This window comes from Ranitomeya imitator, chromosome 4 (assembly GCF_032444005.1).
Source record: "Ranitomeya imitator isolate aRanImi1 chromosome 4, aRanImi1.pri, whole genome shotgun sequence".
In the NCBI taxonomy this organism is placed as follows: domain Eukaryota; kingdom Metazoa; phylum Chordata; class Amphibia; order Anura; family Dendrobatidae; genus Ranitomeya; species Ranitomeya imitator.
The window spans coordinates 537,379,437-537,406,691 of NC_091285.1; the positions used below are offsets into that span (position 1 = coordinate 537,379,437).

At 41.4% G+C, this 27,255-nt stretch overlaps 1 protein-coding gene across 2 annotated transcripts in view; it reads right to left on the reverse strand.

Moving 5' to 3' along the window:
- ACAN (aggrecan) overlaps positions 1-27,255 on the reverse strand; it is a 172,598-nt gene that overhangs the window by 97,838 nt on the left and 47,505 nt on the right. For both annotated transcript variants that reach the window (XM_069766230.1, XM_069766228.1), the window contains exons 2-3: positions 2,599-2,675; positions 1,748-2,131 (exon numbers count right to left, since the gene is read on the reverse strand). In XM_069766230.1, coding sequence (XP_069622331.1) covers positions 1,748-2,131; positions 2,599-2,668 — 454 coding nt within the window. In that variant the 5' untranslated portion in view covers positions 2,669-2,675. The remainder of the gene's footprint in view (positions 1-1,747; positions 2,132-2,598; positions 2,676-27,255) is intronic.

Below are 27,255 nucleotides of genomic sequence, written 5' to 3' on the forward strand. Positions count from 1 at the left end.
CACGTAATGACAGCTATATGGTTATTATAAAAAAAACATGTTTAATCAGTGCTTATGTTATATGTTGGAAACTCAAGTTTGTTTAATATTATCATAATTCCACTATGAGTATAATGTTACTATTCAGGTGTTAATTATTTTGACTTTAGCAAAGAAAAAGATTACAAATATTGTTAAAGGGGTTTTCCTATTGAGCTAAAAGCTGACAGGCAAGTGGTTATTTACTACTTGCCTGTTCTGCCCGCTGCAAGCTTAAAGCGGTCACTTACAGACCCTGCTGACGATTCTGCTGTTTTACATCAACAGAGCAGCTCTTCCGGCTGCTCTGTCATTAGGGCATGACTAAATTATAAATCTGGAGAAACTATCCATTACATCAATCTGTAAGTCATTATTCATTATAACTAGCTTGCTTACAATTCAGAATGGTAAAGTGAAATTTATACAACCTCCAGTGACCCCTATGGAGATACAACACTTAAAATGCAAATCTTAAACATATTTTAAAGACCAGAATATTGTAGCTAAAATATGCTGTAAATTATATGCAGAAAATGTTATACAGCACGTAATAGATTTTAGAATCTGGATTGATTCCCAGTGTTCATACATTTGGGGACGCCACCAATTAGCCAGTTAAAACGCTATTTAAAATAGTCCAGTCTACTATTAGGCCACCCCTTATGTACATAATACCTGAATGGAATTACTATCTCTCAGTGATTTACTAAGCAGCAATTGAATTATTGGTTCATCTAGTGAAACTTTGCCCCTGTGCGCAGGTTTTGGGTTCTTATAAATTTAAGGTTTTTGCTATTTAATTTGAGAGTAACAAAATATAGCTATGGAGAATATCCCAATGTTAAAACATAACCTTTAATACTGTTGAATTAAAAATCTTGGACACCCAACAAAACACAAACATAAACAAAAGTGCTCAAGTGAACCAGTACTCAAAGATAAAAATTGGATCGGTCTCACCAATAAAGACGGACGTATCAATATAGCAGTTTGCTTCTCAGTCTCCCAAGCTGGAGAATGGTGGTCCAGGGGTATGGGCAAGGGGTAGGGTTATTTACGCTATCTTCCCTATTGTGCCCCTGTGAGACCGATCCGATTTTTATCTTTGAGCACTGGTTCAGTTGAGCACTTTCTTTATGTTTGTGTTTTGTTGAGTGTCCAAGATTTTTAATTCAACAGTATTAAATGTTATGTTTTAACATTGGGATATCCTCCATAGCTATATTTTGTTATCAACTCTGAGGGTATAGGAGCAGTGTTGCTCATTGCACGCCATAGCTTTCTATATTAATCTGAGAGTAGCAAAATACAGTAGCAGAGAGCCTAATTCTACGGATGTGCTACTTGCTAGGCTGTGTGATGTCAATGTAATCAGTGTTTTATCAGCAGGAGATTTTCACTACAGGACTAGGCGTCACGTGCAGTCAAGTCAGGCTATACTGTATAACCCCGCCCCCCCAGCTTCCTGTCTAGTGTAGACAGGAAGTTGCTAATCAGAAGTGTGGGCGGGGTTATATAAATCTCAGCATTCACAGCACTGCTTCATCTACAACAGATAACTGGGATTCTATCAAAATTGCAACAAGCAGGCCAGTGATTGATATATAGCTGGAATCAGGGTCTCATCCCCAATGTTATGCTGCTTCCAGATTACATAGCAAAACCTGCTGAGAGATTCTCTTTAAAGAGGTGTGCAATGCCGATTGTAAAATGTAAAATAATTTACCTTTCACATTGACCTGTACTGTGTCTTGGCTATCCTCGATTCCATGCATGACTTCACAACGGTAGGTTCCTGAATCACTGGACAATAGGTTTACAATTTCCAAACTGACATCAGTAGGGATGAGAGGATAGTTTGGCATTGAAATGCGTTCTTTGTAGGCTTCATTTACACGAATTTGACCATCAGTGGCTACCAGTAAAACAGTCTCTCGTCCTTTGTTGTGTCTGCTCCATTTAATTCTGGGTGTTAAGGGAGCAGTTGAGGGGGACACAGTCACATGTTCCAAAGCATTCATGAAATAGCAGGGGATGGTAATTGAATTTCCTAGCTGATAATCCAGTGGAGTCTCTGCTGGTATACTTACGCTTAATAAGTCAGCATGACCTGGAAATTAATTTTAAAAAGTATTAGTATATCATAGAAGATAGATCATAAACTGCAGCTGTTGACTATAAATCGTTGTGGCCAATATAAATTATTAATACTTTAATTTTAACATTTTTGCTTCTAATTATTCAATTTTAGGTCTGTTACACTGATTAAAAACATCATTACATCTGTTTGGCAACCATATGGAGTTGAAAGTCTACCCCATGCCTACTGTCTGTTTTTACACACAGCACCGAGTCACAACCCCACATCTTCGTCAGCTTCTGAGGCTGGATCTTTCCTAGCTGGGCAGAAGTTTGATTATGCAATACCAATGTCCACATAAACATCCGGAGACGTCATGGATAATTTGTGTTTTTATATGGTTATTTTTAGTTCATACATATTGACACTGTCAAAGGCTATGGGTATGTATAAAGATAATATTAATATGTACTACCAAAATACCGAAAAATACTCACCTGAAACCTCCTCAGATATTGCTGCAGCAATGACACGCAAACACACGAACACTAATAATAAAGTGGTCATAGTTTACCTGTCAAAGAAAATAAACACATAAAAAGTCAGATTAAAAGTAATACCAGGCAATGTAAATAAAACTAAGCAAATAAATCCATAATAGTTCTGTTATGTCTTGTGCTCTGTATTACGTATTGACTCTCAGATACAGCCTCTGTCCATGCTTGGATGACTGGTCCCACCGAGACTCTGATTACAATAAGGCCTCATTCACATGTGCAATTTTCACGCACGCTAGCTATGATTTTCATGGATAGCACTCGTACTTGTGATAGTCCGTGGGGCCGTTAACATGTCCATAATTTTTCGTGGACTGTGATGTTCACGGAATATCAGGGAGACATGCCCGATTTTGATCCAGGGGTTGAATCAAAATCATCAATGAGAGTCTCTGGGCCTGTGAAAAAATTGAACAGCACTCGAAAAGGTAGAGAATTTTTTTCTTAATTTCTCAACAAACGAGAAAACCGGACAACACTCTAATCAAATTCTGATCAATCTCTGATCAGCGTCTGATCATAATAATCGATCCGTTTCTCTCATACATTGGACAATTGCATGTGTGAATGAGGCTTATGTTTGATATTTTTATATAGCTAACCAATATACCGTACAATGAATAACACTTTTCATTTTCGGATCGTTTTGCAATTTTGCAGAGTGTAGAGTCTAGAAGATTTTAGATATTTTTCCAGCTCTTGTAAGTGACTCAAAAACAAGAAAAAACATTTTAAATACATGTACATTTTAGCTTTTTACTATGTCTGAACCACCAGTGACTAGGGTCCATATCTACTGTTACAATTATACATAATAATGTGTCCCTCAGTGCCATATGACCAGTACAAGCATCTGCAGGCTATACTTTAACCCTCCGTCACATACAACTGATCTGACAGGCGCTTCTCTTTTACTTTCATTTCTCCTTCCTCACCAAATTGTGAGGAAACCCCCTCCCTCCAGGTAGTCTCCTGTCTCTTGAAGGTCTGTGAAACCTGATATCACAGTTGGATTTCAGAGCTTCAGGGGAGAGGATATAGCTGCACAGATCTCTCAGGCTCATTGTATGTGAATACGTCACATTCAGTAAGGTTGGTATTTTATGTTTTTATTCATCACAATAGTTTATTTAGCTTGTTTTATGAATGTATAGCACAAAATGTGAGGATATTTCATAGAAATAAGGGAGATTTTATAAAAGAAAGTGTGCTGCTCAGGCATATACAGTAGTTCCCTAACATATTCCTTCTCTTGCTTCAGATTATCTGCTGAAATGGAGAGGAAAATGTACAATTTATCCAAACAACTTGATGTTGAGGAAGTAACAAACATGCTGTTAGATGATAGAGACCTCACACTGAATGAGGATTTAGGAGAGGAAAGTGAGATTGATTCTCATGATGAGGTGGAAGAATGTGTCCTGGATTCTGAAACAGAGCAAGATGGTGACAGTGGTGAGGATGAAGAAGTTGGATCATATTATATTGGAAAAGATAAAAATACTAAATGGAACAAGAAGCCATTCCAGAAAAAACGTAGGGAACCTTTAAACATTATTACTCACCTTCCTGCAGTAAAAGGAACTGCACGTAATGCAAAAACTGCAGTTGAATGCTGGAACAGTGTATTTACAGATGACATTCTGGACTCTATTGTCACATATACCAACCAATATGTAGACATTATAAAGGACAAGTACATCTGCAACAGAACCATCAAGCCCACAGATGAAATAGAACTGCGTGCTTTTTTTGGATTACTGTACCTTGCAGGAGCTTATAGGGCAAATAGACAAAGTTTGGAGGAACTTTGGGGTAAAGATGGGGATGGAGTTGAAAAATTTAGCCTTGTTATGTCCATAAACAGATTCAAGATTCTAATTCGTTGCCTTCGGTTTGACGACAGAACTACCCGAACCGAACGCAAAACACATGACCGACTTGCACTAATTCGTGATATATTTCAAAGATTTGTTGTAAACTGTAAACAAAGTTATTACCCTGGAGAGAATCTCACTATTGACGAAATGCTCCCTGGTTTTCGTGGTAGATGTGCCTTTCGTCAATATATTCCATCAAAGCCAAACAAATATGGAATAAAAATGTATGCCCTTGTTGATGCCAGTAAGACCTACACTTACAACCTGGAAGTTTATGCAGGAAAACAACCAGAAGGTCCTTACTGTGTGAGCAACAAACCCATTGATGTTGTAAAAAGACTGGCTGAACCCTTATTTGGATCGTGTCGCAATATTACAGCTGACAATTGGTTTACAAGTTGTGATCTGATTGATTATCTGAAAATTCAGAAGCTGTCATATGTGGGAACTGTAAGAAAAAACAAAAGGGAATTGCCGCCACAGTTTGTAAGTGTGAAAGAGAGACAACAGTACAGCAGTATGTTTGCATTCCATAATGGAAAGGCTTTAGTTTCCTATGTACCACATGCCAAAAAAATCGTACTTCTTCTATCAACACTTCATGATGATGCTGCCATCGATCCTGGGACTGGGGCAGAAAAAAAAACGGAGATAATTACATTTTACAATGCCACCAAAGGGGGTGTGGATACAGCAGATCAGATGTGCTCCACTTTCAACGTCAGCAGAAACATCAAACGCTGGCCAATGGTCATATTTTTTGCTATGTTGAATTTGGGTGGTATAAATTCACAAGTAATTTATCTTGAAAACAAGCTTGAACCACTCCGTAGACGATTGTATCTGAAAAAATTGGCCCATGAACTAGTACTTGGAGAGCTACGCAGGAGAAGCGTGAAAACAATCGGTATCCCCTCTCGCCTTCAAGTTCAGCTCAAAAGGTTCCGCCCAGAAGATGATGGTGAAAAGTCACCATCTGCACCACCTCACAAGAGAAGGAGATGCACCACCTGCCAAACGGAAAGCGGAACCAGAAGGCTTTCAAATTATGAATGTCTCAAATGTCATAAAGCAATTTGCCTGACACATGCAAAAATGGTGTGTAATTCTTGCTCTTTGCTCTGCAAGTGTGACTTTTCTGGGGAAACCTCAGCATCTACTTCTGATTGAATATGTTTTTAATAGTACTTAAGGTACCTTAAAATTAAGTTTGTGTTCAAAAATTTTCTTTGTACATTTTTTTGAGAGAGTCGAACTGGGGACTATTTGGCGGGAGTTTTGAAAAGTATGTATTTCATAGTTATTAGTTTTATGTTAAGTAAATGTTTTTTTTTGCAACTGATTATGTGTAGTCTCTTTTATTACATCCCTATGAAGGTCACTGATCACTTTTAGAGCACTGAAATTGCAAACATTAGATATTATGGGTATTTTTCCAGCAGGCGCCTGACAGGCACATTGTATGTGAACTCGTTAGTCCGAATATTGTATGTGACGGAGGGTTAACATGTTGTCTATAATGATATGTTTATGGATTTCCTCTAACTGCATTTTCTCCTACATATTATGAATTAAATGTTGTATGTGGTTTGGGGTCATTATGTAAAGTAGCTGTGTGCTGGCTCTATATCTCAGCAGTTTAGGCTTCACAATTCCCCTACCTCCCTTGACAGGCATTAGCTACTGTTATAAACATAATAGATCTCATGGGGCTTCATCTGTGTCACCTAATCAAATAGGGTCAGCTCCTTAACTTTTAGGTCTCCCTGACAGTCAATCACCATTACAGAATCCTTCCATCTCTTTCACTTTGCATAGACAAGACTGATTGACTCCAAGCCTGCAGACCAATAACTGGTAGAATTCTTACGTGTGCATCTGACTTTTATATACTTAATAAATAGGTTAAAAAGTCGCAGACCTAGAAGTGAACCTTACAGTACACCACTTAAAACCAGAGACCATTCAGAGTAACAGGCATTCACCCAACTCTGGGTACAGTCTTTCAGACAGTTTTCAATAAAATTACAAGCCTTAATTTCTAAGCCTATAGATATTAATGCTGTTACTAGCAATATTGTTTTCTATCACATACTACTGTCAATAGTTCCTTACAAGTACCTTAAACATTTTCCTACATTGGATATTAAAGTGATATACTCACGTTTGGAAGCTATCCCCTATCCATTGAATTGGGGATAATGTCCTGATCAAGGGGAGTCTGACCACTGGGATCTGCACTGATCCCAAGACCCGGAGGCTCTGCAAAGCTCTGTGTGATTGAGGTAGTATTTGATCATGTGCACTGTCATTCATTCTTATGGGTGTGTCAAACACCAGCTGATCCAAGTGCTCAGTTTTTCCAGTAGTACCATTATGTATGGTTGGTGCAGCAGTGTGCAGGATCGACCATTGCTCCATTCACATGGGTCTTTGTAAAGCTCAAGCTCTTGGGTTCGGTGTCTCCCAGTGGCTGGATCCCCAGTAAATAGAAGACAACTTCCAAACTTGAGAATACACCATTAAGCTTATTGGTCTATAATTACCTGGAAAAAGCCTAGAGCTCTTTTTGAAAATGGGCACCACAATAACTTTGGACCTGTTGCATGTCGCATGTCACTGATCCAGTCATTAGACAGTCTCTAAAACTTATGTTTCGGGGCACAGCAATAGCTTGTTTTACGTAATATACAGTAGCCTGGGCCGTATTTCCATTTAGCCAAAAGAGTATATTAGGTTATAAATTAAATGCACTGGGATCACTCACATTAGCCACCCTCTCTCTGTAGGTATACACAAAGCTGATTTTTTTTTTACCCTCAGTCACCAAATCTAGGGGACAGGTGGGTCAAGACACAAAAAGACAAAATACGTTCAACAGCCTAAAGGCATTGCCTATGAAGCCACTCACAGTCAGTCATAGTTTAAGTGTGCTCAGAGGAATGGAACTGGACTGACAGTCATGACAACTGGGTGCCCAAAACGATGACATCAAGGTTGTACACCTGGTGAAAACCACAATGCCTCGCAAGATGAGAATAAAAGATGCTCTAGTGGGAAGAAGAATGTAACAGTAAAAATCTCTCAGTACCCTTCAAAATAACTCATTTGTGTTTTCTCTAATACTCTTAAGAATGGCGAGTGGCATGGAAATGTCAGTCTGGGCAAGGACATCTCAGTCTGGATCATACCAAAATCACCTTAAATGAAGATGTGCCTAAAGCTGAGGAGATGTGATATTTTGGGTACATTCTGTTCACGGTAGGATGAAGAAAGATTGATATTTTGAAGCACATTAATGTTCCAGTAACAGTCTGTGTGTGTAGTTAAGGATAAATTGAGGGGAAATCCAGATAAATATTTAAAGTTCACACAGGGATGTCCAGAAACTGAAATCACTGAATGGCAAGGAAAGCTATGAATGAAAAAACCTTCCTGGGAGAATATTTGGCCAGTTTTGAGGCAAATGGTTATACTTTATGAGGAAGAAAATGAGCCATAAAAATGTCAGCATAAGGACTGTGTGTAAATGAATAATGACTGCAGAAGACCATAGGGAGTCTGACTGGAAGACCTGGCATGTGTACAAGTGGATTAGGCCAGGAAAGTCCAAAACATACCAATTCCAATGAGTCTATCTTGCATGAAAATGTCTGGATCACTAGCTTAGAATAGACCTTAAAGCAATCTGGTATCTGGCAATTAATTCTCCAAAGAGGCTCATGCTCAAGCAGCAAATTGATCACACAACCATAAGTGCGATGAACTAGAAGAATCTTATAATAATAATAATATAATAATTTTTATTTATATAGCGCCAACATATTCCGCAGCGCTTTACAAATTATAGAGGGGACTTGTACAGACAATAGACATTACAGCATAACAGAAATACAGTTCAAAACAGATACCAGGAGGAATGAGGGCCCTGCTCGCAAGCTTACAATCTATGAGGAAAAGGGGAGACACGAGAGGTGGATGGTAACAATTTCTTTAGTTATTCGGACCGGCCATAATCTTTCACAATAGTAAAAATAGGAACAATCTCACAGTACTTAGTGCAGGAATGTACATATATGTTCCTCGGCGGACCCTCCAATAGGGATGTAGGATGAAGGCTGGAGGAGACACCCTTTTTAAAACAGCCCAATTCCCAAGAGAGCTTATCCAGATCCTAGGTGATTGGAATGGAGCTGTTTTAAAATGGGTGTCCTATTTTTTTCTTGCAGTGCACCATCTTCAGATTTATTGCCACGCCACGAAGGGTTGATTTTCCAGATATATATTGTTATAGGAAGGCATAATAGGTGGTATACAATGTATCTGTCAGAGTACCCCCCCCACATCGTGCAGTCGACACTCTGTATGTTTTGTTGGTAGTATGGTAGTAGTAGTAGTATGGTTGTATGGTAGTAGTATGACAGTATGGTAGTTGGTAGTTCATATGACCGGCTTTTTTTAATCATTTATATGACTTATTAAAGGTTACGTTTCTTAATCGTACATCTCCCGACGAATTGTTATTTTTATTATACTAGCAGCTAGCAATGCAAATGTTACTTGTCAGAAGTATATATTTCAGTGGACAAAGGAGTAAGACAGAAAACTGCTATTATATTCTTTATCTACTATATAATTGTCTAAGAGTCACTTCCATCTGTCTTTCTGTCACGGATATTCATTGGTCGCGGCCTCTGTCTGTCATGGAAATCCAAGTCGCTGATTGGTCGCGGCAAAACAGCCACGACCAATCAGTAACGGGCACAGTCCGGAAGAAAATGGCCGCTCCTTACTCCCCGCAGTCAGTGCCCGGCGCCCACATACTCCCCTCCGGTCACCGTTCACAGAGGGTTAATGCCACCAGTAACTGACCGCGCTATGCCAGGGGTAATGTTACCGCTGCTATAAACCCTGTGTGTCCCCAACGTTTTACTATTGATGCTGCTTATGTGGCATCAATAGTAAAAAAATGTAATGCTAAAAATAATAAAAAAACAAAAAACCTGCTATACTCACCCTCCGTTGTCCGCCGAGACGCTCGCGCTGGCCGCCATCTTCCGTTCCCGGCGATGCATTGCGAAATTACCCAGAAGACTTAGTGGTCTCTGCGCATATCGCCGGAGCTTCGCTGGATCCCAGGGGTGAGTATATAACTATTTTTTATTTTAATTATTTTTTTAACAGGGATATGGTGCCCACACTGCTGTATACTACTTGGGCTGTGTTAGATACCGCGTGGCTGCTATATACTACATTGACAGTGTTATATACTATGTGGGCTGTGTGATATACTCCGTGGGCTGTGCTATATACTACATAGGCAGTGTTATATACTGCGTGGCTGCTATATACTGTGTGGGCAGTGTTATATACTGCGTGGCTGCTATATACTGCGTGGGCAGTGCTATATACTACGTGGCTGCTATATACTGCGTGGGCAGTGTTATATACTACGTGGCTGCTATATACTGCGTGAGCAGTGTTATATACTGCGTGGCTGCTATATACTGCGTGGGCAGTGTGATATACTACGTGGCTGCTATATACTGCGTGGGCTGTGTTATATAGTATGTGGCTGCTATATACTGCGTGGCCACTGTTATATATTGTGTGGCCTGTATTAACTATTAACGCATTGGGTATTCTACAATATGTATGTATATAGCAGCCACATAGTATATAGCACAGGCCACGTAGTATTTGTCTGCTATATACTACATGGCTCCTATATACTATGTGGCCTGTGCTATATACTATGTGGCTGCTATATACATACATAAATACATATTCTAGAATACCCGATGCGTTAGAATCGGGCCACCATCTAGTAGTTGTATATTTTTTAAGAAAATATATCATGTCTTGAAAGAGAGTCCTCAGGCCTATCTCTACAAATAATTTTGATTAAATAGCTGGACATTGCTTGTAATCTTGCTCTCATAAAATGTAAGATGGAACAAAAGAGAAGCTTTTAGAATATTTATTTCTAATTAATGAACAAAACAGCAGGATTCTTTTAAAAATAATATACTTACTGTGGAAATGAAATTCTTAGAATTAACTAGAACAAAAGAGCTAGAATCAATAAATACTTAAATAGTCATAAATATGCTAAAAGGTCTACCAACATCTAACTAAGAAAAAGGAGAATGGTAGTGCGATAGATTGAGCATGTCATTGTGTTATCACTGAGAATGCAAAAGGGAGGTAAAAAATTGAAATTCAGTAACCCATAGCAACCAATAAGCTTTTAGTTTTAATAATGTAAATATTCTTCTTGATTGATATGAATAAATGAAAAATTCAAACTCATATCAACAGTGTAGTTTAAATAGATGGAAAAAAATCTTTCCTGGATGTCAATTTTAGAAACAATGAAAATTAAGCATTTTTAGTTTGGATGTTGGTTATTCCTCTTTAACTTATAGGTGTATTTGAAAAGTTATTTTCATCTGTGTGAAATCCTTATCTTCTAAATAATTGTCTAAGGGTCACTTCTGTCTGTCTGTCTGTCTTGGAAATCCCACGTCGCTGATTGGTCGCGGCCCAAGGCCGCGACAAATCATCGACGGGCACAGTCTGGCCATGAATTGGCTCCTCCCTCCTCCCCTGCAGTCAGTGCCCCCTCCCTACTCCCCCCCAGTCAGCGCCCACATAGCGTTAACCAGACTGCCTAACACCGCGGCATAAAGTGGTGTAAGGCAGTCCGTTAACGCTTCCATTAACCCTCTGTGTGACCAACTTTTTACTACTGATGCTGCTTATGCAGCATCAATAGTAAAAACATATAATGTTAAAAATAATAAAAAAAATAAAAAAATCATTATATACTCACCCTCCGACGGCCCCCGGATCCAGCACAGGCCTTTCTCGCTCCTCGCGCACCGCTCCGGTCCCCAGAATGCATTGCGGCAATGACCGGAGATGACGTAGCAGTCTCGTGAGACCGCTACATCATCACGTGTTATTGCCACTTGGGACCGGAGCGGCGCGAGGAAAGGCCAGGGCTGGATCTGTGGGCCAACGGAGGGTGAGTATATAACTATTTTTTATTTTAATTCTTTTTTTTAACAGGGATATGGTGCCCACATTGCTTTATACTGCGTGGGCTGTGTTATATACTATGTAAGCAGTGCTATATACTGCATAGGCTGTGTTATATACTACATTGGCTGTGTAATATCATACATGGCTGTTCTATATACTACGTGGGCTGTGTAATATACTATGTGGCTGTGTAATATACTGCGTGGGCTGTGTTACATACTGCATGGGATGTGTTATATGCTGCGTCGGCTCTGCAATATACTGCATCGGCTGTGCAATATACTAAGTGGTTGTGCTCTATACTGCATGGGCTGTGCTATATACTATGTGGACTGTGCAATATACTACGTGGCTGTGCTATACACTACGTGGCTGTGCAATATACTATGTTGCTGTGCAATATACTACTTGACTGTGCTGTGTACTACGTGGGACTACGTGGGCTGTGTTATATACTGCATGGGCCGTGTTATTTATTATGTCGCTGTGCTATATACTATGTTGGCTGTGCAATATACTACATGGGCTGTGCAATATATGATGGGGTTGTAATATACTGCGTGGGCTGTGCTATATACTGCATGGGCAGTGTTATATACTGTGTGGGCTGTACAATATACTATGTGGGCTTTGCAATATACTACGTGGCTGTGCAATATACTATGTGGCTGTGCAATAAGCTATGTGGGCTGTGCAAAATACTATGTGGCTGTCCAATATATTATGTGGCTGTGCAATATATTATGTGGCTGTGCAATATACTACTTGGCTCTGCAATATACTACGTGCGTGGGCTCTGCTACATACTATGTGGCTGTGCAATATACTACGTTGGCTGTGTTATATACTATGTGGCTGTGTTATATACTACGTGGGCTGGGTTATATACTGCATGGGCTGTTATATACTACGTGGACTGTGTAATATACTACATAGCTGTGTAATATACTGTGTGGGCTGTGCAATATACTACGTGGCTGTGCAATATATTGCGTGGCTGTGCAATATACTATGTGTTTGTGCAATATACAGCGTGGGCTGTGCAATATACTAAGAGGGTTGTGCAATATACTACAATGGGCTCTGCTTCATATTACGTGGCTGTGCAATATACCACGTGGGCTGTGTTATACACTACATGGGTTCTGCTATATACTACATGGACTGTGCAATATACTACGTGGCTGTGCTATAAACTACGTGGCTGTGCAATATACTTCGTGGCTGTGCAATATACTACTTGGCTGTGCTATATACTACATGAGTCTTATGGGATGTGTTATATACTGCATGGGCTGTGTTATATACTACGTGGGCTGTGCAATATACTACCTGGCTGTGCAATATAGTACGTGGCTGTGCAATATACTACGTGGCTGTCCAATATACTACGTGGATGTGCAATATACTATGTGGCTGTGCAATATACGTGGGCTGTGCAATATACTACGTGGGCTGTGCTACATACTACGTGGCTGTGCAATATACTATGTGGGCTGTGTTATATACTACATTGCTGTGTTATGCACTACGTGGGCTGTGTTATACACTACAAAGCTGGATTATACTGCGTGGGCTGTTATATACTATGTGGCTGTGTAATATAATGCATGGGCTGTGCAATATACTACGTGACTATGCTATATACTATGTGGCTGTGCTATATACTACGTGGGCTGTGCAGTAAACTACGTGGGCTGTGCAATATACTATGTGGCTATGCAATATACTATGTGGGCTGTGCTACATACAACGTGGCTGTGCAATATACTACATGGGCTTTGCTATACACTACGTGACTATGTTATGCACTATGTGGGCTGTGTTATATACTGGGTGGGCTGTGTCATATACTATGTGGCTGTGCTATATATGCGATGTGGGCTGTTATATACTACGTGAGCTGTGTTATATACTATGTGGCTATTTTATATGCTATGTGGGCTGCTGTATACCACATGGCTATACTATATACTCTGTGGCTGTGCTATATTCTACGTGGCCGGCTGCAAACAATCAGTGACACGCGCACTCCGGCCGTGAACTGGCACGGGATTTGAACCATGCTTCGCTAATTGGTCACGCCCGGCCAGCCGAATTCTGTGTATTCATTGTATTATTCTAAAATCTTCATAAATAAACTACATATATATTCTAGAATACCCGATGCGTTAGAATCCGGCCACCATCTTTTTTTACTATATTTTGTCACAATGCTATCTTTTAGCAACAGCACCATTTTATAATGTGGTACCACCATGTCAGAGCCTCACAGGCTCGTTAAATAATGTTGTGGTCACCATGGTCTTCTGGTCTCAAAATAGAGTATGAAACAGAGAGAGGAGTTGGATGAATATACAAATGACTTGGCAGAGCACATTGTATACATTTGCCAATGAGTGTATCTTCGCATGGAAAGTCAAATGATTTCCATAATGGAGATACTGTACCAGAAGGTCTTGCTTCTCGACCCAGTAGGCTCTGCTTGGCCTACTGGAAGCATTTCTGAAACTCCGGCGGGCCACTCAGCACGGGGCAAAAAAACGAAAACTGTATATGTTACACTGTGTAGGTATGATACTGCATTATATGTAATATGATGGTGCACTTTTGGTTCTAAATTGCTGAATTTCTGGAGCCGTCTTCTTAGCTGGCAGCAAGAACATTTTGCTTCTGAGATGTAAAGTAACTGAATGAGCAACCAGTGTCAGTTTAGGCTCATAACAGCCTGATGCTGACTTGAGAGTGTGGGTTGTGTCACCAGTAGGAAGTGGTACATCATAAGTTTGACTAGGGGCCTTTACACTAAGTTGTGTCGCTAAGCTAGAGGACACCGTGGGCTTATTCATCAATGGCGCATAGGCTGAAGACCAAATCAGTTTGCCAATTGCACAAAAGACAGTGGGTTTTCTGAAACTGACATATTGATATCCTATTCATACAATAGTACAAATGTGTTTTATTATTGATGACCTATTCTAGGATAGGTCATCAATAAGAGAATGGTGGGTATCTGACACCAATTTCCTATTTAGGTAAATAGGCGATTAAGTGCTGCTGTGCTCTGACTCATACATAGCTTAAGGTACCGTCACACTTAGCGACGCTGCAGCGATACCGACAACGATCCGGATCGCTGCAGCGTCGCTGTTTGGTCGCTGGAGAGCTGTCACACAGACCGCTCTCCAGCGACCAACGATGCCGGTAACCAGGGTAAACATCGGGTAACTAAGCGCAGGGCCGCGCTTAGTAACCCGATGTTTACCCTGGTTACCATCCTAAAGTAAAAAAAAACAAACGCTACATACTTACCTACAGCCGTCTGTCCTCCAGCGTTGTGCTCTGCTCTCCTCCTGCACTGACTGTTAGCACAGCGGCCGGAAAGCAGAGCGGTGACGTCACCGCTCTGCTTTCCGGCTGACCGACGCTCACAGCCAGTACAGGAGGAGTGCAGAGCACAGCGCTGGAGGACAGACGGCTGTAGGTAAGTATGTAGCGTTTGTTTTTTTTTACTTTAGGATGGTAACCAGGGTAAACATCGGGTTACTAAGCGCGGCCCTGCGCTTAGTTACCCGATGTTTACCCTGGTTACCAGTGAAGACATCGCTGAATCGGTGTCACACACGCCGATTCAGCGATGTCTACGGGGAGTCCAGCGACGAAATAAAGTTCTGGACTTTCTTCCCCGACCAGCGACAGCACAGCAGGATTCTGATCGCTGCTGCCTGTCACACTGGACGATATCGCTAGCGAGGACGCTGCAACGTCACGGATCGCTAGCGATATCGTCTAGTGTGACGGTACCTTTACACCTGCCTGATGCCATGGGGAATTTCAGCTGATTAGTGGGGGCCCGACACTCACCACACCCACAAAGGGCTTGAATTTGCTTTAGCAATGACTGGATATAAGCAGTAAATTTCAGGCAATCAGTCATGTTGTCGTGTATTGGACCCCACCAGATGACATATTGATGAGATCCTATGGATAGGCAACCAATATGTCAATCCCAGACAACATCGTTAATATCAGTTTCTAAAAGAAGCTAGTCTGCACTTGCATCAAAGGAACTGAACATGTAATGTTATTAGTGAGTGTCCTATTTTACCATTTATTATTATCTAAGTTTTCTGCTTGGTGTGGATTTTACTATAGGCCTATGTGTATAGGAAACGTTAAGAAAGTTGGCTTGCTAGGCTGATTTTTAATGCTATTTAATATTTTAAATTATTAATGTGTATGTTCACTTACAGAATGTAAATCTAAATCTATTTGTCTATTTCTCCATCTGTCCATCTATCTATGATACTTAGACATCATTGGACTTTTTATAAGGACAATAAGTCATGAACGATTATGGAGTGGCTATCATAGTCACTTAAATTGAACCCCATAGAAAATCTTTGGTGGGATTTGAAGAAGGAAAGTGCAGCCAATAAACACAATATTAGTGAACTGGAAGCGACTGCCTATGAGGAATGGGCTAAGACTCTAGATACCAGAAACTGGTGTCTTGCTATCTATTACATTTGCAAAATTAATATACTAAGTAATAAAGTGGCTTATAATCAAAGGGGTGAAAAATTCTGAGACTGCATTAGTCATTAAAAGTGGCATTTTAGGCTGAATTTGGAAAAAATATTTGTTGCGTTACTTGTGTTGAGCTACTTCCATATTTCTTGTGCTTTTGGGTTATTGCAAACAGCAGAAATTTTTGCTAAAGCTAGCTTGAAATAGGTTTTGAATAATTTTGATTGTACAGTTAGGTCCATATATATTTGGACAGAGACAACATTTTTCTAATTTTGGTTATAGACATTACCACAATGAATTTTAAACAAAACAATTCAGATGCAGTTGAAGTTCAGATTTTCAGCTTTCATTTGAGGTTATCCACATTAAAATTGGATGAAGGGTTTAGGAGTTTCAGCTCCTTAACATGTGTCACCCTGTTTTTAAAGGGACCAAAAGTAATTGGACAGATTCAATAATTTTAAATAAAATGTTCATTTTTAGTACTTGGTTGAAAACCCTTTGTTGGCAATGACATCACCAGAGGCTGTGTTTCCTCCTTTTTGATGCTCTGCCAGGCCTTCACTGCGGTGGTTTTCAGTTGCTGTTTGTTTGTGGGCCTTTCTGTCTGAAGTTTAGTCTTTAACAAGTGAAATGCATGCTCAATTGGGTTGAGATCAGGTGACTGACTTCGCCATTCAAGAATATTCCACTTCTTTGCTTTAATAAACTCCTGAGTTGCTTTGGCTTTATGTTTTGGGTCATTGTCCATCTGTAGCATGAAACGACGAGCAATCAGTTTTGCTGCATTTGGCTGGATCTGAGCACACAGTATGTCTCTGAATACCTCAGAATTCATTCGGCTGCTCTGTCCTGTGTCACATCATCAATAAACACTAGTGACCCAGTGCCACTGGCAGCCATGCATGCCCAAGCCATCACACTGCCTCCACCGTGTTTTACAGATGATGTGGTATGCTTTGGATCATGAGCTGTACCCCGCCTTCGGCATACTTTTCTTTTTCCATCATTCTAATAGAGGTTGATCTTGGTTTCATCTGTCCAAAGAATGTTCTTCCAGAACTGTGCTGGCTTTTTTAGATTTTTTTTAGTAAAGTCCAGACTAGCCTTTTTATTCTTGATGCTTATGAGTGGCTTGCACCGTGCAGTGAATCCTCTGTATTTACTTTCATGCAGTCTTCTCTTTATGGTAGATTTGGATATTGATACGCCGACCTCCTGGAGAGTGTTGGTCACTTGGTTGGCTGTTGTGAAGGGGTTTCTCTTCACCATGGAGATTATTCTGCGATCATCCACCTCTGTTGTCTTCCGTGGGCACCCAGGTCTTTTTGCATTGATGAGTTCACCAGTGCTTGCTTTCTTTCTCAGGATGTACCAAACTGTAGATTTTGCCACTCCTAATATTGTAGCAATTTCTCAGATGGGTTTTTTCTGTGTTCGCAGCTTACGGATGGCTTGTTTCACCTGCATGGAGAGCTCCTTTAACCGCATGTTTACTTCACAGCAAAACTTTCCATATGCAAGCACCACACCTCAAATCAACTCCGGGCCTTTTATCTGCTTAATTGAGAATGACATAATGAAGGGATTACCTACACTTGTCCATGAAATAGCCTTGGAGTCAATTGTCCAAATACTTTTGGCCCTTTAAAAACAGGGTGGCACATGTTAAGGAGCGGAAACTCCAAAACCCTTCATCCAATTTTAATGTGGATACCCTCAAATGAAAGATGAAAGTCTGAACTTCAACTGCATCTGAATTGTTTTGTTTAAAATTCATTGTGGCAATGTCTATAACCAAAGTTAGAAAAATGTTGTCTCTGTCCAAATATATATGGGCCTAACTGTAACTGTACCAGTGATGTGACTCTACTATATAATTGTCTAAGGGTCACTTTCATCTGTCTGTCTGTCTGTCATGGATATTTATTGGTCACGGCCTCTGTCTATCATGGAAATGCAAGTCGCTGATTGGTCGCGGCAAAACAGCCACGACCAATCAGCGACGGGCACTGTCCGGTGGTAACATGGTCGCTCCTTCCTCCCCGCAGTCAGTGCCCCCTCCATACTCCCGTCCGGTCACCGCTCACACAGGGTTAATGGCAGCATTAACCGACCGTGCTATACCGTGGTGTAACGTACTCGGTTAACGCTGCTATTAATCCTGAGTGACCAACGTTTTACTATTGATGCTGCTGCCTATGCAATATACTACATGGGCTGTGCAATATACTACATGGGCTGTGCTTTATACTACGTGGGCTGTGCAATATAGTACATGACTGGGCAATACACTACGTGGCTGGGCAATATACTACGTTGCTGGGCAATATACTATGTGGCTGGGCAATATACTATGTGACTGGGCAATATACTACGTTACTGGGCAATATACTACATGGCTGGGCAAGATACTATGTAGCTGGGCAATATAGTACGTAACTGGGCAATATTCTATATGGCTGGGCAATATACTACGTGACTGGGCAATATACTATGTGGCTGGGCAATGTACTACGTGGCTGGGCAATATACTACATACTATGTGACTGGGCAATATACTACGTGGCTGGGCAATATACTACTTCACTGGGCAATATACTACGTAGCTGGCCAATATACTATGTCACTGGGCAATTGTTGTGAATTCTGTTGTCAAGCTCCCTCCTGTGGTCATGAATGGTACTTCGGCTGGTTCTGTCCATGGGCTTCCTCTGGTGGTTGTGAGTGGGGCTGCGGCTTCTGAGTTTCCTTCCACAGGTGACGAGGTTAATTCGTTAGCTGGCTGCTCTATTTAACTCCACTTAGATCTTTGCTTCATGCCACCTGTCAATGTTCCAGTATTGGTCTGTTCGCTCCTGGATCGTTCTTGTGACCTGTCTTCTCCAGCAGAAGCTAAGTTCCTGCTTGTTTTTCTCTTGTTTGCTATTTTTCTGTCCAGCTTGCTATTTTGATTTTTGTCTTGCTTGCTGGAAGCTCTGGGACGCAGAGGGAGCGCCTCCGGACCGTGAGTCGGTGCGGAGGGTCTTTTTGCGCCCTCTGCGTGGTCTTTTGTAGGTTTTTGTGCTGATCGCAAAGTTACCTTTCCTATCCTCGGTCTGTTCAGTAAGTCTGGCCTCTCTTTGCTAAAATCTATTTAATCTCTTTGTTTGTGATTTTCATCTTTACTCAGAGTCATTATATGTGGGGGGCTGCCTTTTCCTTTGGGAAATTTCTCTGAGGCAAGGTAGGCTTTATTTTTCTATCTTTAGGGCTAGCTAGTTCTTAGGCTGTGTCGAGTTGCATAGGGAGCGTTAGGAGCAATCCACGGCTATTTCTAGTGTGTGTGATAGGATTAGGGATTGCGGTCAGCAGAGTTCCCACGTTCCAGAGCTTGTCCTGTATTATTATTAACTATCAGGTCTTCCGTGTGCTCTTTACCACCTGGTCCATTATTGTACTAACCACCAGGTCATAACAGTACAGGTGGCCCAAAGTATTAATGCATCTCAATAGAGGGATAAGAGAAGTTCTGAGACCATTTTTTTTTCTTTGCACTGTGTTTTGCCTTTCTTTTCCCCTAGACCTCTGGGTGGTTCAGGATACAGGTGTAGATATGGACATTCAAGGTCTGTCCTCTTGGATGGATAATCTCACTGCAAGGGTACAAAACATTCAAGATTTTGTGGTTCAGAAGCCGATGTCAGAGCCTAGGATTCCAATTCCTGATTTGTTTTTTGGGGATAGATCTAAGTTTCTGAATTTCAAAAATAATTGTAAATTGTTTCTTGCTTTGAAACCTCGCTCCTCAGGTGACCCTGTTCAACAAGTGAAAATCATTATTTCTTTGTTATGTGGCGACCCTCAAGACTGGGCATTTTCCCTTGCGCCAGGAGATCCGGCATTGCGTGATGTTGATGCGTTTTTTCTGGCGCTTGGATTGCTTTATGATGAACCAAATTCAGTGGATCAGGCAGAGAAAATCTTGCTGGCTCTGTGTCAGGGTCAGGATGAGGTAGAGATATATTGTCAGAAGTTTAGGAAGTGGTCTATACTCACTCAGTGGAATGAATGTGCCCTGGCAGCAATTTTCAGAAAGGGTCTCTCTGAAGCCCTTAAGGATGTCATGGTGGGATTTCCCATGCCTGCTGGTCTGAATGAGTCTATGTCCTTGGCCATTCAGATCGATCGACGCCTGCGTGAGCGTAAAGCTGTGCACCATTTGGCAGTATTATCTGAGCATAGACCTGAGCCTATGCAATGTGATAGGACTTTGACCAGAGCTGAACGGCAAGAACACAGACGTCGGAATGGGCTGTGTTTTTACTGTGGTGATTCCACTCATGCTATCTCCGATTGTCCTAAGCGCACTAAGCGGTTCGCTAGGTCTGCCACCATTGGTACGGTACAGTCGAAATTTCTTTTTTCCGTTACTCTGATTTGCTCTTTGTCGTCCTATTCTCTTATGGCATTTGTGGATTCAGGCACTGCCCTGAATTTGATGGACTTGGAGTTTGCTAGGCGCTGTGTTTTTTTCTTGGAGCCCTTGCAGTATCCTATTCCATTGAGAGGAATTGATGCTACGCCTTTGGCCAAGAATAAGCCTCAGTACTGGACCCAATTGACCATGTGCATGGCTCCTGCACATCAGGAAGATATTCGCTTTTTGGTGTTGCATAATCTGCATGATGTGGTCGTTTTGGGGTTGCCATGGCTACAGGTCCATAATCCAGTATTGGATTGGAAATCTATGTCTGTGTCCAGCTGGGGTTGTCAGGGGGTACATGGTGATGTTCCATTTTTGTCTATTTCGTCGTCCACTCCTTCTGAAGTCCCGGAGTTTTTGTCGGATTACCGGGATGTATTTGATGAGCCCAAATCCAGTGCCCTACCTCCTCATAGGGATTGCGATTGTGCTATTAATTTGATTCCTGGTAGTAAGTTTCCTAAGGGCCGACTGTTCAATTTATCTGTGCCAGAACATGCCGCTATGCGGGGTTATATAAAGGAATCCTTGGAGAAAGGTCATATTCGCCCGTCGTCATCGCCGTTAGGAGCAGGGTTCTTTTTTGTGGCCAAGAAGGATGGTTCTTTGAGACCTTGTATTGATTACCGCCTTCTTAATAAAATTACAGTCACTTTTCAGTATCCTTTGCCGCTGCTGTCTGATTTGTTTGCTCATATTAAAGGGGCTAGTTGGTTCACCAAGATAGATCTTCGAGGAGCGTATAATCTTGTGCATATTAAACAGGGCGATGAATGGAAAACAGCATTTAATACGCCCGAGGGCCATTTTGAGTACCTGGTTATGCCATTCGGGCTTTCCAATGCTCCATCAGTATTTCAGTCCTTTATGCATGACATCTTCCGAGAGTACCTGGATAAATTCCTGATTGTATATTTGGATGATATTTTGGTCTTCTCGGATGATTGGGAGTCTCACGTGAAGCAGGTCAGAATGGTGTTCCAGGTCCTTCGTGCTAATTCTTTGTTTGTGAAGGGGTCAAAGTGTCTCTTTGGAGTTCAGAAGGTTTCATTTTTGGGTTTCATTTTTTCCCCTTCTACTATCGAGATGGACCCTGTTAAAGTCCAGGCCATTTATGATTGGACTCAGCCGACATCTGTGAAGAGTCTGCAAAAGTTCCTGGGCTTTGCTAGTTTTTATCGTCGCTTCATCAGTAATTTTTCTAGTGTTGCTAAACCGTTGACTGATTTGACCAAGAAGGGTGCTGATGTGGTCAATTGGTCTTCTGTGGCTGTGGAAGCTTTTCAGGAGTTGAAGCGTCGTTTTTCTTCTGCCCCTGTGTTGTGCCAGCCAGATGTTTCGCTCCCGTTTCAGGTCGAGGTTGATGCTTCTGAGATTGGAGCAGGGGCTGTTTTGTCGCAAAGAAGTTCTGATGGCTCGGTGATGAAACCATGTGCCTTCTTTTCTAGAAAGTTTTCGCCTGCTGAGCACAGTTATGATGTTGGCAATCGAGAGTTGTTGGCCATGAAGTGGGCATTCGAGGAGTGGCATCATTGGCTTGAAGGAGCCAAGCATCGCGTGGTGGTCTTGACGGATCACAAGAATTTGACTTATCTCGAGTCTGCCAAATGGTTGAATCCTAGACAGGCTCGTTGGTCGCTATTTTTCTCCCGTTTTGATTTTGTGGTTTCGTACCTTCCGGGCTCTAAGAATGTGAAGGCTGATGCCCTGTCAAGGAGTTTTGTGCCCGACTCTCCGAGTGTTCCTGAGCCGGCGGGTATTCTCAGAGAAGGGGTAATTTTGTCTGCCATCTCCCCTGATTTGCCGCGGGTGCTGCAAAAATTTCAGGCTGATAGACCTGACCGTTGCCCAGCGGAGAAACTGTTTGTCCCTGATAAATGGACTACTAGAGTTATCTCTGAGGTTCATTGTTCGGTGTTGGCTGGTCATCCTGGAATCTTTGGTACCAGAGATTTGGTGGCTAGATCCTTTTGGTGGCCGTCTTTGTCACGGGATGTGCGTTCTTTTGTGCAGTCCTGTGGGACTTGTGCTCGGGCTAAGCCCTGCTGTTCTCGTGCCAGTGGGATGCTTTTGCCCTTGCCGGTCCTGAAGAGGCCCTGGACGCATATTTCTATGGATTTTATTTCGGATCTCCCTGTCTCTCAAAAGATGTCGGTCATTTGGGTGGTTTGTGATCGTTTCTCTAAGATGGTCCATTTGGTACCCTTGTCTAAATTGCCTTCCTCCTCTGATTTGGTGCCATTGTTTTTCCAGCATGTGGTTCGTTTACATGGCATTCCGGAGAACATCATTTCGGACAGAGGTTCCCAGTTTGTTTCGAGGTTTTGGCGATTCTTTTGTGCTAGGATGGGCATTGATTTGTCTTTTTCCTCGGCTTTCCATCCTCAGACAAATTGCCAAACCGAACAAACTAATCAGACTTTGGAAACATATCTGAGATGCTTTGTTTCTGCTGATCAGGATGATTGGGTGTCCTTTTTGCCTTTGGCTGAGTTCGCCCTTAATAATCGGGCCAGCTCGGCTACTTTGGTTTCGCCGTTTTTCTGCAATTCTGGTTTCCATCCTCAATTCTCTTCAGGGCAGGTTGAGTCTTCGGACTGTCCTGGTGTAGATACTGTGGTGGATAGGTTGCAGCAGATTTGGACTCATGTGGTGGACAATTTGACATTGTCCCAGGAGAAGGCTCAACGTTTCGCTAACCGCCGGCGCTGTGTGGGTCCCCGACTTCGTGTTGGGGATTTGGTTTGGTTGTCATCTCGTTATGTTCCTATGAAGGTTTCCTCTCCTAAGTTTAAGCCTCGTTTCATTGGTCTGTATAAGATTTCTGAGGTTCTCAATCCTGTGTCATTTCGTTTGACCCTTCCAGCTTCTTTTGCCATCCATAATGTGTTCCATAGGTCGTTGTTGCGGAGATACGTGGCGCCTGTGGTTCCATCCGTTGATTCTCCTGCCCCGGTGTTGGTTGAGGGGGAGTTGGAGTATGTGGTGGAGAAGATTTTGGATTCTCGTATTTTGAGACGGAAACTCCAGTACCTGGTCAAGTGGAAGGGTTATGGTCAGGAAGATAATTCCTGGGTCTTTGCCTCTGATGTTCATGCTGCCGTTCTGGTTCGTGCCTTTCATTTGGCTCATCCTGGTCGCTCTGGTGAGGGTTCGGTGACCCCTCCTCAAGGGGGGGTACTGGTGTGAATTCTGTTGTCAAGCTCCCTCCTGTGGTCATGAAAGGTACTTCGGCTGGTTCTGTCCATGGGCTTCCTCTGGTGGTTGTGAGTGGGGCTGCGGCTTCTGAGTTTCCTTCCACAGGTGACGAGGTTAATTCGTTAGCTGGCTGCTCTATTTAACTCCACTTAGATCATTGCTCCATGCCTCCTGTCAATGTTCCAGTATTGGTCTGTTCGCTCCTGGATCGTTCTTGTGACCTGTCTTCTCCAGCAGAAGCTAAGTTCCTGCTTGTTTTTCTCTTGTTTGCTATTTTTCTGTCCAGCTTGCTATTTTGATTTTTGTCTTGCTTGCTGGAAGCTCTGGGACGCAGAGGGAGCGCCTCCGCACCGTGAGTCGGTGCGGAGGGTCTTTTTGCGCCCTCTGCGTGGTCTTTTGTAGGTTTTTGTGCTGATCGCAAAGTTACCTTTCCTATCCTCGGTCTGTTCAGTAAGTCTGGCCTCTCTTTGCTAAAATCTATTTCATCTATTTGTTTGTGATTTTCATCTTTACTCACAGTCATTATATGTGGGGGGCTGCCTTTTCCTTTGGGGAATTTCTCTGAGGCAAGGTAGGCTTTATTTTTCTATCTTTAGGGCTAGCTACTTCTTAGGCTGTGACGAGTTGCATAGGGAGCGTTAGGAGCTATCCACGGCTATTTCTAGTGTGTGTGATAAGATTAGGGATTGCGGTCAGCAGAGTTCCCACGTCCCAGAGCTTGTCCTTTATTATTATTAACTATCAGGTCTTCCGTGTGCTCTTTACCACCTGGTCCATTATTGTCCTAACCACCAGGTCAAAACAGGCAAAATACTACGTCACTGGGCAATATACTACGTAGCTGGGCAATATACTACGTAGCTGGGCAATATAGTACGTCACTGGGCAATATACTACGTGGCTGGGCAATATACTACATGGCTGGGCAATATACTACGTGGCTGGGCAATATACTACGTGGCTGTGCTATATGCTATGTGGACATGCATATTCTAGAGTACCCGATGCGTTAGAATCGGGCCACCATCTAGTCTACAATATTCCTGTGCAATGGAGGTTAACTGCCAAAATAGTAATTTTAATGGGCAAACATATTTTAAGGTACAATTATACATTATATATACAAATGCACACACAAACATTTTTTTCACACGTTAAAACAGAAATACCAGCCAGTTACTCAACCTCAGGTGTGAGAGCTCTGTCTACTCCATCAGGAACCTTGGATCTTACAGTAACTCTTTTGACACCTTTGAGTATAACATAAGAGGACAGATGTGATATTGGAGGTTAGGTGATTAGAATTCTAATTAGAGTTCAAAGATTCGAGTTTTTCAATTAGGCATTTCAGACTTACATTTATGACGTCATATTAAAAGTAGAATATCCTACTACATTTTGACACCCAACAATCAAAACCTAGAAAGCCCGTAAAACCGCTACATTTAATCAAAGATCAAGTAGAAATTTTTATTAGGAAATATGGCTGCAGAAAATGAATTTGATATTTTTACAGCTGTCGACCAAAGAAAATTGTGTTCTATGTGTTCCAAAGCAAGCCTCTCAATGAGAAGCACTGTGCACATTTAATCTTGGCATCCTGTGTGCTAGAATAAGTTTAGCTGGCTGCTTCAAACAAAGCGGCCTTTTGAAATTCACTCAGGACGAGACGTGGCAATGTTGAGTAAATCAATGATTTCCACTAGGCACTCGCAATTGCACTTTTCTGCTTATTTTTAGTAGAATATATCTCAATAATAGAACACATTTGTACTCCACTGTGTTCCTAAATATTTTTCGGCATTTTACAAGAATTACGACCTGAAAGACTTTTTTTTTTAAGTAACTGAAAATTATTCTTAAAAGAGCACAAATCTAGCTGAATGTTGACTATAAATGAATAATTGTGACTTTTTTTTATAGGGGTAAAAGTTATCGCTGAATTTAAAAGATTTAAATATTTCAGAATTTTTTTTTTTATTTTTTATTACATACATTTTTGCAGTAGGTTTGAACACATGTAAACTGCAGCTAAAAGAGGGCAACCCAGTTGGCTTCTCTCTATGGCAGTAGAATTTTGAGGATGTTGAATTGTAATGTTGATGTGGTTCTCATACCTATTTAAAAATGTTAGTTTCCTCCTCCCCCAGAGGATCCTGTGCCGACCACTCAAGTAGTCTGTGCTGGGAAATACGTAGTGATGTCCAGTTTTTTAGTGATCTCACTCCTGACGCTAGTGATTGGCTACAGCGGGCAAGGAATCATCGACACTTCAGATGCTGCAACCATGGGCATTAGTGATCAGATGGCAGAAGAATGTGGTGCCATCATTTCCTTTTAAGGCACAGACCACCCAAGCAGCCTGTGCTGGATCCAGAGGGGTTGGAATAGGTCAATATACTTAACTTTTTGTTTTTAATCCATTCATATCATGGTTACAATTTTTATAAGTCATACAACCCTTTTAAAAATAATAATAATAATATTTTTTGTTTTTGTCATATCAACACAGTATTACAATGAAGGAAGGGATTTCAGAAATGATTGATCATACAGAGAGAGCAATCACTGGAGAAAGACATTATGGTTGGAAGAATAGAAGAAAGAAGGCGAAGAGGAAGACCAGCAAACCAATGACTTAACACTAACAAGATAAAGGTGAAGAAGACCCTGGTGGACCTATTTAAGCTTGCACAATATCCATCTTCCTACAAAATGTTCAACAAGTCACTATGATTTGAGATTGAGCCAAAGGCCTTAAAAATAAAAAATAAAAAAAAGAGCACTGTGTTCTATTACTATTTTGTAGGTGAAGAATGTAAATGCAATAACACTTCTCTTCTATCTTTCTCTCTGTTTGTCAGTTCTGAAAATATTACTCTCTTAGGCTGCATTGATTACATGACAATCCACATGCACACCATAGGGTAACTATGCTATCTCTAACTGTTAAGGCCCTCATAGACCTTAAGGCCAGCTGAACCCAACAATTTTGTGCGTCTTATGTCTATGGGGGACTCTTGACAGTGGAGGGAATCATGCAATCCTTTCTCATGTTCTCAAGGAAAATATCTTTCGCCCATTAAAAACACATAAAAGCTTAGCCAGATAGTTGGGACAGGTTGCTCTCAGCCAAATGACAGTTTGATTCTGGTGACAGCTAGATTGTCTTTGCGGAAATTTAGGTTTTTCATTAATTTTCAAGTGTCAGTAGTCATGTAAACTCAATGAGAAATTTATGAAAATATAGTCCATATACAGTTAGATCCATATATATTTGGACAGAGACAACATTTTTCTAATTTTGGTTCTAGACATTACCACAATGAATTCTAAACAAAACAATTCAGATGCAGTTGAAGTTCAGACTTTCAGCTTTCATTTGAGGGTATCCACATTAAAATTGGATGAAGGGTTTAGGAGTTTCAGCTCCTTAACATGCGCCATCCTGTTTTTAAAGGGACCAAAAGTAAT